The sequence below is a fragment of the Tympanuchus pallidicinctus genome, unplaced genomic scaffold, assembly GCF_026119805.1.
Source record: "Tympanuchus pallidicinctus isolate F22 unplaced genomic scaffold, pur_lepc_1.0 scaffold22, whole genome shotgun sequence".
NCBI lineage: Eukaryota > Metazoa > Chordata > Aves > Galliformes > Phasianidae > Tympanuchus > Tympanuchus pallidicinctus.
In genome coordinates this window covers 26,815,911-26,830,162 of record NW_026294739.1, presented here as the reverse complement: position 1 = coordinate 26,830,162, position 14,252 = coordinate 26,815,911, and the positions used below count along the sequence as shown (strand labels likewise).

General features: G+C 39.9%; 1 protein-coding gene across 3 annotated transcripts in view; it reads left to right on the top strand.

The window, feature by feature from the left end:
• Nucleotides 1-14,252, top strand: part of CDH13 (cadherin 13) — a 433,086-nt gene that overhangs the window by 387,619 nt on the left and 31,215 nt on the right. For all 3 annotated transcript variants that reach the window (XM_052685882.1, XM_052685883.1, XM_052685881.1), the window contains one exon: nucleotides 14,108-14,250. In XM_052685882.1, the coding sequence (XP_052541842.1) occupies nucleotides 14,108-14,250 (143 nt within the window). The remainder of the gene's footprint in view (nucleotides 1-14,107; nucleotides 14,251-14,252) is intronic.

Here is a 14,252-nt window from a genome sequence, read left to right as displayed (position 1 = left end):
CATATGTACCTCTATATAATTTTCCAAAAGTAATGCTTATGTAAAGTGATTCTCATATCTATATGAAGAACACAGAATATTTGGCTGGGCTAGGAGTTCCACACAGCTTTACCCTAGAGGTCAGTCACATAAGAGTCTGAGAAAGCAGAAGCCTTGCATTCCCCACCTCCTACTCCCAGCACTGTGTACCAGCAGGAACTCGAATCTCCAGCACGCTGCTGTAGCTTCTGCTGAGCTCCCTGCTGCAGGGATCTGGTGGCAGCAGGGGAGAGATGTGTTGATGTTTTGGTCTTTAGAGCTGGCAGCGATGTGGCAAGGGCAAGAGATGGGTTAATGAAACTGTCTGACCTCCCAGATAAAGCTGTTCCCCCAGACTCCCAGCCCACAGCTACAGAAACACAAGCCAAATGGGAGATGTGTAAACTAAAGCATGTGTAATGGGGTGCGTGCGGGCTGACAGGAGCCTGCAGCTGCAATGGCACATGGGGCTCTGGAGGACATTGGGAGAGGCTGAGGGTACCAGTGGTTTGCACAGCTCTCCCTGTTGGACAAGTACTCTCTAAGAGAAGGCAGTTATTAATTCAGTTATTATTGTGAACTGGAAACATGAAATACACTTCTGGGAGTCAGCTCCACATACAGCAAAGGCTATAAATAATGACTCAGGCTGTGCTCTGTTGTGAGAGAAAACAAGTTTCAAGCCAGCTCTCTTGCCTGGATCGGGTTCAGCCCAGCTCCCAGGATCCCTGTTTTCCTTTGACTTGAGGGAACTCTGGATTCTGGTGTGGATCTCTGCCACTCCAGACTGTGCCTGTCAAATACTTCAAAACACACTCATAGGATTAGGAACCGAACCGCGTCTCACCAAAATGAGTTTCTGCAGAGGGAACCCACGCCAGACGCATGTCTTATATTAGCTGGTACATGCACACAGCTTGAACGGAGCTGTGCAGCGGATGGGGACAGGGGGCAAAGAAGCAGGATGGGGCTGTGTTCTTTCCAGGCCCCCAGCCACAGCCTGCCAAGAAGCTCAGAGCTACGTGGAAGCTTTTCTAAGTCAGCAGAACATTATTGCTCTCCAATCATCTCCTGCATTACGGAGCTTGCCTTAGAAACAGCTGAATCTTAGAAATGAGTCCTGTGCAAGCTCAGCCAACTACAGGAGATGCCCAGCTCTGTCAGCACAGGAGATGATTTCGATTATTTTTCTCGCAGTATCAGCTTCTTCACAGATTTTCTTTCCGAGTTGTTACTTATTTTATGGTCAATTTATTGTATGCTAAATTTTGTTCTTTCTCATACCAGTGTCTTTTTTCTTCATCCTTTGTTGTTATGCTAAGAAAATCTGGTGAAAATGCTTGTGCTCGGCCATCGCAGTTAATGCTTTTTGTAGGTATTTTAGATTCAACACTTGATGCAGCGAAGGGATCCCTAATTATATTTTCCTTGAAGAAGAAATCTCATGATATTAGGACTCCGCTTCAACTTACTCTGTTGGAAGAATTTGGCCTTTATAATGAAATTCTTCCTTCATGGAGTTACTTAGACATACCAAATTGCCACATGATTGATGTGATCGCTCTTCTGTAAATGTTAATTGCTGGGTCTGTTCTTTTCTGCAGTTATGTGCTCTTCATAGCAGCACTTCATACCTCTGAGAGATCAGCTCCAGATAGACTCCATTTTTCCTTCTTCCTTGCTCAGAAGCTTTCACTTTACCTCTGCTGACCTTGCCTGGACAGACTAGGCAGGCATTTCCCTTTGAGGCATCTCTTTCACAACTTTAATGTTTTGTGCTGGTTCCAAGGTTGCAGTTCTTTAGTCTGCACTTATTTTCTTAGAAAAGGTCTCTCTTCTTAAGTTTTTTGTTTGTTTGTTTGTTTGTTTCTGGCTAGAATCCAGATTTTTGTAGTGGAATATATTCCATAGAGCTACTGCATTTTCAAGGTCTCTTTGACTTTTAAGCAACTGTTCATTCAGCAGTGTTAGCAGTCTTTTTCAACTCAGAAACAACTCAGAAGATTCAGTGATTTTCCTTTATTTGGAATTGCATTATTTTGGCTAAAAGCTACTCCCTCACTTTCCTGACTTCATTTTTTTTTTTTTTCCTTTTATTTTTTTCATAATTCATAAATACTGGGCAAATTCTTTCCTAGAAAAAGTTCCAAGCATCATCCTAGCACTCTGATGATCATAATTTGGTCTTCTGCTAGAGGTGGTTATTTTCCTTATTAGCCAGCACGATAAAAATTGATAAAAATGTCTCATATTTTTCTCTTACAAATTCCTATGTAGGATCCCTCAGAAAATCAAGGGAGTGTTTCACTGTTAATTCATATGAAATTCATAGTTCTGGCATTCTTTCCTAGCATTTCCTCCAGCAGTGAAGAGGTAAAAATGACCAGATAGTAAAGGATGAGAGGAAAGTCACACAGATAACAGTTCTGAGTGCCTTGAGGACTGCTAGAAGCCACAGCATCAGTGATCCCATGTGCCTGTGTCCTGAAAGTGTTCAGATTTAGGCACTGTTCATTGTACTTGTGTCATTTGTGAACATTCTCTGATTCTTCACTTCCCAATGAGCAGCTGTAATTAACAGAAAGCTCATGCTTAGTATCAAAGGAAGCCATCCTAGGTATAGCTTGCTTCTCTGGCAAAAGGGAAAATGACCTGTGACAATCTGAATTTTCTGCTATTTTCAAAGTGGCAAGGAGTTATTCCTCATCTCTGGTATAGCCTAGTACCAGTCTCTTGTCAGTTCATACTAGAGAGTAATTCTTTGCAATGTTCTGATGAGAAAAAGGGAACAAGAGGGCAACAAAAGAGGCAAGTGAACATGAAAGGAAAATGACACAGTGCTCAGAGAACCCTGATACACCAATATCTGCTGTGAATGGCATCGATACTGTGAAGGCCTAAGATTGGCACAGGACATTAACTGTGCTAAAATGATTATTCAGCATATTCATTAATTCGTTACGCTTTCCTTTTGGAAATTAATTTGCAGAAACATTAATTCCCTTCCTTCCTTACGAGACAGTCCCAAAGTTAATAGATGTTAATGGGGCAGGAGTGGATCTTGCAAACAGTTTTTTGCATCCCATGATTGTAACCCTTCGCTGCAACCCAGGCTCATTGCTCCCCTGCCTCCATAGGGAGTGCTTCACAACTCTGGGAAGATTTTGCTGGGGCAGAAGTGAGGTTTTGTGGCAGCTGGTCAAAGTAATCCACTGCTGGAAGCAGCCTGATTCCTGGCTGTAGGATCCGCAGTGCAACAGCAGTTGCATTGATCCAGAGAGACTAATGCTTCACAGTGGTGAGCCAATTCTCACCTCTTCTGTTTGTCCCTTAGAAAAATATCTCCTGCTGAAACTGCAGAAATGTGCTGCTTTGTGGCTGTGTTCAACAGTGGTATTTCTGTAGTGAATCTGCTGGGCTGTTACAATTTTTTTCTGTGTTTGAGAGCTAACCAGACCCAGCTTGAAAGAGAAAGCAGCAAAAGGATTTGCAGAGGGAGAAGCTGCTTACGCTGGAAGCGCAGTTGCAAAGAATTGGCACACAGAGAAACTTGATGGAGTTTTACTGCCAAAACCTCCTCCAGATACTTGATAACAGAACCTCCAGCTCATCTCACTTTGATTAGCTTCTGAGGCACAATTGCTACAATGAACAAACTGACTGATTTGCATGTGTCGACAATTATTCTAACAGTAACAACCTGATTATACTAGGTGTGTTAGTCCCAGATACGGTGTGTTATTCCCTAGCTTTAGGAATAATTCAGATAGTTATAGCCTCTGGGTTCATTTAACCAGAGCCCTAATCACTTCTGATTAAAAAATACATAAATGTGTTTGGTCTTTTTGTTGTTGTTACACCTCAGCTTCTAGGATTTTTTTATTTTTTATTTTTTTTTGCCCTGCAGGAAAGAAAAGCTGAAAATTACTTCTTGGTACAGAGAAACATTTGGAGGACTGTACAATGAAAACAACAAAAATGTTTTTCCTTTTCATAACGGTTTATTTAACTATCTCATTATTACAATTTTAGTATTCTCAACTGATTAATTGCTGTAGATTCTGCTGGTTATTATTATTATTATTCTATTTGCAATAGCACTCCAGTTGCTTTCTTGACGTTTACTGAGGTTTCTGTGCCTATTCCTTCTGTGCACAAATAATTAGTCAACCATTTTCTGATCTGATATTTTCAGTGGCAGGGGACTAGAAATTGAATTTCATCTAATTTTTCATTCTGTTTTGATCGTATCATTGTAGATGGATAATTGCGATGAAAGCCAACCTGCTGTACCACTATGTGGCGTGCAAAATAAAGTTGAGACGATGAATATTTTTGCTCTGATGCTGAGGTGGGATGCATAATTTTTAAAGAGCCCTGCAGATGAAAGTAGAAGGCATTATTGTCTGTAGTGTGGCTGCAGCCTCACAGACTCTTCCCTTTGGGAACAAGAACTGCTCCCATTGCTAACACTGATGAGATTAGAGCCCAGCCTGAAGAGTGCTGATCGCTGCCTGAGCAAAGCAGCTCATTGCCTTTTAAGCGAGGTGCAGAATGGACCCGATTTCCACTGTGCCCCCTCTGATTCAGTAAGTAGCAGGAGGCCACACTGGGTATATACTGATCTGTCTTCAGCAGTAGGGATGAGCAGCTGAAGCTGTCTCATTTTGACCTTCGATGCTAAATCCCACATGCTGCAATTTGTCAGTATTGGCAATACTTCATTTTTATTTCGGTGAGACAAAAACCATTTCTGTGTGAGGCACTCTCCTTAATTCTCTCCGCGGGGTCTGCACGTGGCTCTGGGGGAAGCCAGGAGAAAATTGCACAAACAGAGATATCTCAGCAAATAATCCCCTCCCACCCATAGAAAGCAATATTTATGTTGCAGCCCAATTAACCTCAGGATTGAAGTAAGCAATTTCTTGTGGTTTTGTTTTGCTTCCTTGGGCTTAGTTTGGTGTTGTTTTTAAGGGAAATCGTTTCCACCAAGATTTTGTTGTAAGCAGAAAATACACCGCTGTGTGTTGTGTTTTGTTATTTCTAATGGGAATATGCATATACGTAAAATTTTAAAGTGGAATTCTACTTTTTAAAGCTGAAAATAGAAGAGTACAGGCATGTTCCTGCAAACCAAGTGATGTCTCAGGTTTCTACTTTCTGTCGGCCTTTTTAGATACTTTGTAACAAAAAAGGTACGGTTTTTAATCCTAAAGATCTGGGGAAGGAAAAAAACGCCAAACAGTTTAAATATTTCTGAGAAATTATTTTAACTCCAGCAGAATTGTCCATCACTTATTGATGTGGTTCAGGCAGACACCCATGTGGACCACAGAGAAGTCATCCTTCTGAGCACTGGGCAGACTGATTTTTCCCATGAATTTCTGTATATTCTGAAAGGGAGGCTGACAGAAGCTCAGACAGGAGCTTGTTCTGGAGAATATTCTGTGTCTGTAATGCAGGGAGCTGTAGGACAAATTGCTGAGCTTCTCCAAGGCTGTGCTCAGCCCTGTGGTACCAAAGTCTCCTTTAGGACAAGATGAAATGGTTTTTTCTTGAAACTGAATCAACAGAAAGCTGATTTTAACAAGTTTCTGGGCAAAACCATGAATTTGTATAAACCTTAAGCCTTAGAAGCAATGTATATCAGTCCTGTACAGCACTGCTGCATTTTGTAGTGTCTGTATCCTGTCCACTCTACATCCTAGCAGATACACTTGTATTTGGGAGGGGATTGTTGCTTTATTTCATGTGCCAGGTTGGCATTTGAGCCAGAGAAGTATGTGCCTATTCAGATAAAGACAGAATAAAGTATGTGCATGTGTATGTTTGGACAGAACCTCCTAGAAATTCAAGAGTCACTGTGGCACCACTTGGGAAAGGGCTGCAGCAGTGAATTACTACTGCACTGCCCAGCCCGAGAGCTGAGCTATGCACCAGTGCACAGCTAATGAATTCACCCTGGGATACGTCCAGTTTATCACAGAGAAACATGAATTTTGGGACCAAAAATGCACAGAGTGACTTGTGGCACAACATTGATGGGGACTTTATTTTTTAAAATTGTACTCTTAAGTTGACATTTCCAGCCTGTAAAAATACAGACAGTCTGCAAGCGCATAAATCTGTTCCATGGAGCTGAAAAATGGCTATTGCATAAATCCTCTATCAGCAGTAAGTTTAAAAATGCATTTGACCTAATGCCTTTCTTAACAATGTTGCCAGAAAATTTGATTTACTGCAGGTTTTTAGGGTTTTTTTTGGGTTTTTTTTGTTTTTTTTTTTTTTTTTTTTTTTTTTGTTAATGATGTATTTATTCTTATTAATAATAGAATATTTCAGTTAAATTTGCTTCTTGTATTTTAACATTTTGAATTTAAAAGTCTACCTGAAGTAATTTGAGTATGCCTGAGTTTCTGCAGGAGAGACTGCAGGAGGTATTTCACAGCCCTACTGTTCATTTAGCATAAAGCCATACTTCTAGTAACAGCATTTTAAACTAAATTTGAAGCCGCACATTTTGTATGACCATATATTTAATGGGAAAAGGTGGTTAACTATGCTTAGTTCAACATTTGCAGTGTACAAATGCAGCGAATGGAAAGTACAAACATAACAGTTCAGATTTTTTTATTTGTTTTCATTGGCATCGTCTTATGGAGATTATTGGGCATTTCTGAGCTCTGTCTTAATGGAGAATGCCTACAAGGGATATACATATGTTAAGGTTTTGCCCAAAGTTACGTAGGGTTAGGAGTCAAAATGGGCCTTAAAAAGTGTAGGTGATGGTTTTGTGAAATGACAAAGTTTGACACACAGAAGAGATTTTCAGAAGGCTCTGAGGTCCAGCAATCAACATGAATGGCTCTGAAGGATCTGAAAGAGATCTTTAATGGGATACCAGCACTTGTTTCTCTTATAGCACGTATGTCTTGGCCTGTAGGTTTTGAGGTGATTAAATGCTTAGATTTTGCCTCAGTAACATTCTGTGATGAAATACTTATGCTTCTGTTTTCCCCACTGTATTAAATCCCAGAGCTGCTTTTTAGTCATTTAAGGTCATGTCCCCAGTACAGCGGACAGACATCTGTGCTAGCTTTAAGCTAGTGCTAGTCATGATCTGTCATGGAGAGTACTGTGCTTAATGCAGGATTTTTTTTCCAGTTCATTCATATTACACAGATGAAAAGGAAAATGCTACAGTTAAAGAACTAATTCATCTTGCTGACTCTATAAGGCTGCAGGTGTTGCTGTATCAACTTATGGGTGTCTTATTCATTGGGTGACAAATGAATGGCTGTAATCAAACAGGGATCTCCATCAGCTGACACGTGTATTTACCATTACCAGTTCCCATGCACCACCTGGCCATTATTCTGGTCCCTCATACGTATACCTGAAATGTCTAGCATAGACCTATTGCAAATGGCACATGGAGTATTTAATATGTTATATATGCATATTGGTATGTAATATAATGTATCACATATTGATATTATATGTCATTATAAGTAGATTGATATGCCCATCGCATCCCCTTGGGAAGCACAAGACCCACAACTCAGATACAGGATGGTTGTGATGAAAGCAACAAGGAATATGGGAATTAGAAAGTGCCAGAGTAGCACTGTGTATTGGTTTGCTGACAGCAGTGCAGCTTGTCTATGTACAGAAAACAGTACTGATTAATTTTTGCCCCTCTCTCTCCTACCACATAGCCATTTACCTGCTGACATGCTTTTGTTATTTCAAGCAGTTTTATTTGAATTGCTAATAAATTAGAAAAAAAACTTAGCTTTGAATTATCACTCAATACGCCTGCATGTCAGAACACCCGAAGCAACAGCAGAGTTACACTGAAATTCTTGTGATCCTGTGCCCATAGCAGTAACGATATAGTTCTGACAATACTGCCATGCCAACAGCATGCACTCTTTTAAAAGGAGCTGGAAACCAAGGCACAGAATTGATGGGACAGACCAGTGCCAGCTGCACTGGGGCTGTATGGTTGGCATTGGCTCTTCGTTGAACTGCAGAGCATTGCTGACTGTTGCAAGAGATGCTAACCTGTGTGATGCACACAGGCTCAGACCCAGGCATTTACAAACTGAACATCATACTGCTCACCTCTGGCTTTAGCTCACACAGAAGGATGTGTCATATGGATCTCAGCAGAAAATGTAGAACTTCTCAAGAGTTACAAAGGAAGAAATATGTTCTCATCCAAATAGGTATATCCAGATGATATCCAAATAGGAAGGCATGTGTGGAAGTGATATTGAAAGGAGGCATGAAAAGCCTGCTGAATAATTGAGTTCCTTCATAAATGCTTACTAGTAGTCTTCTTCAAGCGTGATAAGGTAAATAAGTCCTACTGGTGACTGATTTAATTGCCAGAGTTTTTGTTAATGTGATGATTTCAGTTATGCCCAGTAATGCCTTCTTACTCGTGTTAGGGCATGCTGTGTTTTTCACTGCCATAATCAGTGCAGGCCGGTGGCACACTGGAAAAGATGTTACATGGTGGGAAGGTAGTCTTGATTTTTCAGGTGGAGTTGATAAGAGATTCGTGTTGGCTTGATTTAAAGATTAAATAATGTCTGTGTTTGGAGGATTTTTCATTCAGAGACAAAAGGGAAGGTCTCATTCTGAGCTCTAAGCACAGAAAACACGAAGTTACCTGCCCCACTAATCTTGTGGAGATCATGAAGAGCTCGTGGAAAAAGTTCAGAGACTGCCATGATAAGCTGTAGTCCCAGCAAGAGCAAAACAGATACGGTAACTTCAACATGCCATCTAATTGTAGGTGAAATGCTACAGATTGAGAAACGTGAATAATGTGAATGGCTTCCATTTAAAACAGAAGTGTGTGCTTAGGGGAAATGTTGGGTATATTCAACCCTGATATATTTTCCTTATGTCAGCAGGGCCAGAATCCATAAAAGCTGTGACTATGAATGTATGAATCAGCTTTGTTACATTTCTGATACTGATTCCTTCCAGTCAGATTGAACAGATTGAAATGCTATGAAAATGGCTGCTATCAATATTTTGACACTTTCAGTTTCACCCAGGACCAGTAAGCAATCACACACTCACACTGACACATGCACATAGAAGAGAGAATGAATTTTGAATCATCTGGCTTTATCTCTATTTTAAATGTGGTTAAAAAAAGGAGTTATGCAACTGTACAATTTGAAAATGACAGTAATGATTTTTCTGCATGTTAAGAAAGCTATTTAAATTATTCTTTTCTATTCTGCCTATCTCAGTACCTTTGATGTCCATCGTTGCCTTATGTTCTCAATCCTTTAGCAATCATTTTAGTAATTTTATACTTTAAAGGCTTCTCAAGGCAGAAATACAACCTTACCATTTTAAAACTTGGTGTTGTGGTTTAACCTGGCAGGTGGCTGAATGCCACACAGTCGTCCGCTCACTCGCTCCCTTCCCACTGGGATAGAAGAAGAGAATTAGGAAAAAAAAACAACAAAGTAGGACTCGTAGGTTGAGATAAAAATATTTACTGAGATAGAAAAAAAGGGTTAGAGTCATATATTCATATATACTAGTGTATATAACAAGTGATGTGGAAGCAGTTGCTCACCACCCACTGACCAATGTCCAGCCAGTCCCTGAGCAGTGGAAGAGGGTGAGATGAACTCCTTTCAAAACTCTTTCTACATGACGTCTTATGCCCTGCTCACTAGTTAGCCATTGTGTCATCTTGCTGCCTGCAGCCTGCAGTTCAGATTCTAGCTGCAAAGTCAGATACTTCATTGGATCAATACCACTGAACCACTTCTGCTGCATCCTGTTGCTCAAACAATCTCTGTACAAGGTGAGCTGAGCAGTGCCCAGATGTATAAAGCTGCCACCCCTCCCAGCCTGTCCAGCTTGCTCACCTTAACTCCTGTCAGCGCCACAAAGCAAGCTGGCACAGATGAGTCATTCGGTACAGATTTGGCACCACTCTTTCCTATTTTGGTGATACTCAATATGTTCAAAATGCCTCATTTTGCCTTGCTTCTCTTTCTATTATAGCATAACAGCCAAGACACTTTGACTCCACATGGGAAAATTCTGGCAAATACCAAGCTCTGGCAGTCCTTGCCAAGAGCAGCATCTAGATGCCTGGCTGCTCTCCTTTCACCCCCTGGGCTATTTGATTGTTGGCTGTGAAACTGTTGTTGTGGCTAGTGCAAGGCTGTGGTTCTGATAAGATTTCCACGTCTGTATTATTACCTCTATTTTGTGTAATAGTCTTCTGTGCTAATCAAGCTGCCAGCCACAGCCACCAAGCACGTCTGCTAGCCACCCCAGGAGGCATCCTCTGAATTATTTACCTGCACTACAAGAAGGAAAAGATGACATTTATGCATTTAAAATTATTTCCATATATTTGCTATTTTATTGTAGTTCTGCATCAAATAGTCAAAAGGCATAGATTGATTTGTATTCCCTTCTGCATATATAGCCTCTCTGCATCTGTTCATAATTCTACAGCTAAGGTATATACTTTCCAGCAGATGATTTCCAGGGAATTGTTTCTTCGGCTTCTTTTGCAATACCTGCCTTACAGATAGTGCCAGAGCATGAACCTTGTGCAGGCAGATAACAGCCATACAGGCTACACCCACTCGCCCATGCTCACGTGTTCATATAAACCTCAGAGTCTATAACCTGCTGACATTGTTTAAATTAAACACAAGAAAACAAAAAAACTCCGTGAGGCAGTACTAAATTTCACTTGTGCAACACAGAATAATTCTAAAATAAGCAGTAATTGGCATTCCAGAGAACACAGGTTTGTATACATCCATACAGACATATCAACATGCTTAAGATTTTCAAAACAGAGTGGGTGCAAATAGGCACATAAGTTCATGTTTAACCACCGAAACATGGTCTGATTTTCAAGACTGCCACGTATCAGCAGATCCCATTGGAGTCAAACATAAAAAGTGAAGTTCTGTATTCTATATTTGTATTTTTATAGTGCTTTTCTTAATGAGTTTATTCTAAATCTTTTGCTAGCAGAGTCCTAAAAAGAAAAAAAAAAAAAAAGGAAGAGAAACAAATAAACAAACAAACAAAAAACCCAGAACAATTATCTTAGCTGTACTGCAGTATACTCACAATAAGTAAAAATGTGGGAAAGACAGAGTACTACTTTTACATTATCCTGTGCCAAATCACAGGTTATACAATTCAGTTTTTTATTTGCACAGCCATCAGTGCTTTGTAGAGCAATCAGGGAAGATAATACAATCCATTTTAAATTCTCATTACTTTAAAAGTGTTGAATCTTCTTAAATTGTTTCAGGGTTAATTGAGAATTTGCAGTTTTACAATGGAGTGTGAATTGTTTAGGTTGCCCTGGTTTCATATGTTTGTGCGTATCTTTGTTGCAAAGTTATAAAAACAACAATAAAAAAAAAGTGAAACGAATGGATCTGTGTTGCTATCATTCTAGCAACTTGTTTTTACAGGAGATAAAGTTCAGCTATTGATTAGTGTTCAAATGGTTAGGTGAAGGGACATGCTGTGTTGATGGAATGTCTCATTTTGTGTTAGCAGTTGCCTTTGCTTCTTCTCCATGTATTACCTAACGGATAGTTTCTGCTCCTGGGGAAGGAAGCCAATGGTTTAGAAACTCTCAGTGACTTCTGTTGGAGCATAAGCAAGCCATGTGTTATGAGTCTTAGCGAAGAACAGCATTCACACAGCCACTGTCTATTAGCACCTCATTCTTTAGAAATGAGAGTATCCTACTGATCTTTGGAGTATGAAGTCAACCTATAGATCGGTTTATTTAAATGGTCCTGTGAGCCACATGGCAAATCCATAAGGATTCCGGAGCTCTGTGTGTTCTAGAGCGAAATTCAGGTATTTCTCTGCGTTCATCTAACCCAGTTTTAATGGATACCTGATATGTGGCCTGGGAAAAGATGCTTCTGTCCTGTTTCTCAGGCATAAGTAACTGCACCTGTGCTGCCTAGCTCATGAATGAGGAATCTGGTATGCCCAAAACTTGAACCTTTTTAAGCAATCAATTTTATTCCTGCTGAAGATTATGGTGACCGTGCCCCCAAATTACTGTCTTTGCTTAATGATGTCTTCCTGGGGGATTATTTCACATTTTGACTTGTTGCTGGGATGAGGGATGGGAGGGGACCCATTCTTCATTTCATTAAAACAGCTTCTGGATGATGACAAAGCAGAAATTTTATACGCCTGAGACAAGAACTGGGGCTTCAGAAGCAGCTGGGCAGGACAGCTAACATTGCCCCTTCATTGTCAGGGATGGTAACAGACATGCCTTAGTTTGTTAGAGGGATCTAGCAACTGACTGTGGTTTATATTTCCTCTTCCCAGAGGAAAAAGATACCAAAGCAAGCCTCTGAAGTAGGAATCCAATGAGACCATATCTCTGGTTGGCCTGCAACTTTTCTTTCCTCTTCTAGCAAATACCATTTTCTTTCTTTTTACATGCTTTATTTTTTCCTAACAATCTGTTACATTTGTTTCCTTGCTCAGGAAGTAGTTGCACTGATAAATTATGATTGTTTTTCACACCATTATCACACAGAACACGTTTCACACAAGCACCCTCACAAGGCACTGGTTTCACACAAGCTCTTTAAACAACAACAGGTTTCATGTCAGTTGTTTATCATTTAAAATGTCTACAGAAGTTTTTATGGCTGTTCAGGCCCTACAGCATTCACTACAAAAAAAAAAGGATAAACATGTTGTTATACTCAGATTATTTATCTGAGTTTTTGTCTAAAATATTTAAAATTTCATTGGAAAGGGAATTGCTGCCAGTTAATTTAGTTCTGTATTATTATGTTGCTTAATATATTTAACTGAGTTAAAATCAGGCCCTAATAATGAACATTCTTATGATTATCACTTCAGTTAAAGCAGGTAGTTCTTAGTGCAGAAAGTCCACAAACTCTCTAAATATTTCCAGTATCTGGGTTTAAACATTTGTGCTGATTAATACAAAGAAAGCATCATAGCAAATTTTGTACTACTGAATTTTGGCAGACAGCATTTTCAAATTCAAATTTCCTCAACATGGGTGTGGTGGAATTGTTCTAAGATTCTGAACATTTGTATGGGAATTGCTGAGTCCCAGCCTGAACCACTGTTTGAGCACCTGGGGAAAGAACCTGGTCAGCCCTGGGAGCACAGGTGAAGGCAATTCACCTCTGGCTGCACCTCTCTTAGGTCTCATTTAAGGGCTGAGTGACCATGAGGAAGGATCTCTTTCTGGAGATCCCTCCTTGGTGAAGCTTTTCCCTGTGAACCTGGAATCTTCTGATATGGGTGAGCAAACTTCTTAGATTCCTTTATAGCATCTTTTGTGCTGGTCCTTTTATCATCACACCTTTGTTGTAATGCCTTTCCTATCATACTGGTCTGTCCAATTGCAACAACAACAACTATATCAAATTATTAGAAGCAAAAAGCAATGGATCAAAAACTGCAGGACAAATGCATGCAAACTGAACGTCTGCATGCATCCAGATCCCAAGTCAGGCCTAATGAATCAAAACTCTTTTTTGATATCATACCTTGCAGTTTATTGCATCTCCAGACCCATCTTAAGTAATTAATTGCAAGGGAAAAAAATGAAAAATACTTGGAAAAGCAAAAAAAGTAAATAAATCTGAGTTCAAGCAGAACTTTGAGTCTAGAAGAAGAATGTGAGAGGATTTATTTAGTTCGTAAATACCAATGCTACTGCAGAGGCCTGCTGAAAGCATTTGGATTCTTTAGCTGTGTAACAATCCAAAGGCTGTAAATAGGAAGGAGATCCTATATAATGTTTCAGATATTGATTTCTCTGTCAAGCTCTGGGGCTTCAAGTATTGGCTCAAATCTGTGTTTCTTTGTCAAATGAACCTAACAATAACACTCCATCTCAAAAGGCACCAAGTTGTTGGGTTTTTTTAAGCTGTACGTGATCCACTCCATAAAAGCCTATGATTGAAAAGGCATATTCTTCTATAGCAATGTAATGGTTTTATTTCTAAATATACGAATTGGTAATGGTTATTTTCTTTTTACTTAGGTATTCGGTTTACAAGGATCCAGCAAGCTGGCTGGAGATTAATCCCACCAATGGTACCGTTGCCACCACTGCAATCCTGGATCGGGAATCTCCTCATGTTCAGAATAACATATACACTGCTCTCTTTTTGGCAATAGACAGTGGT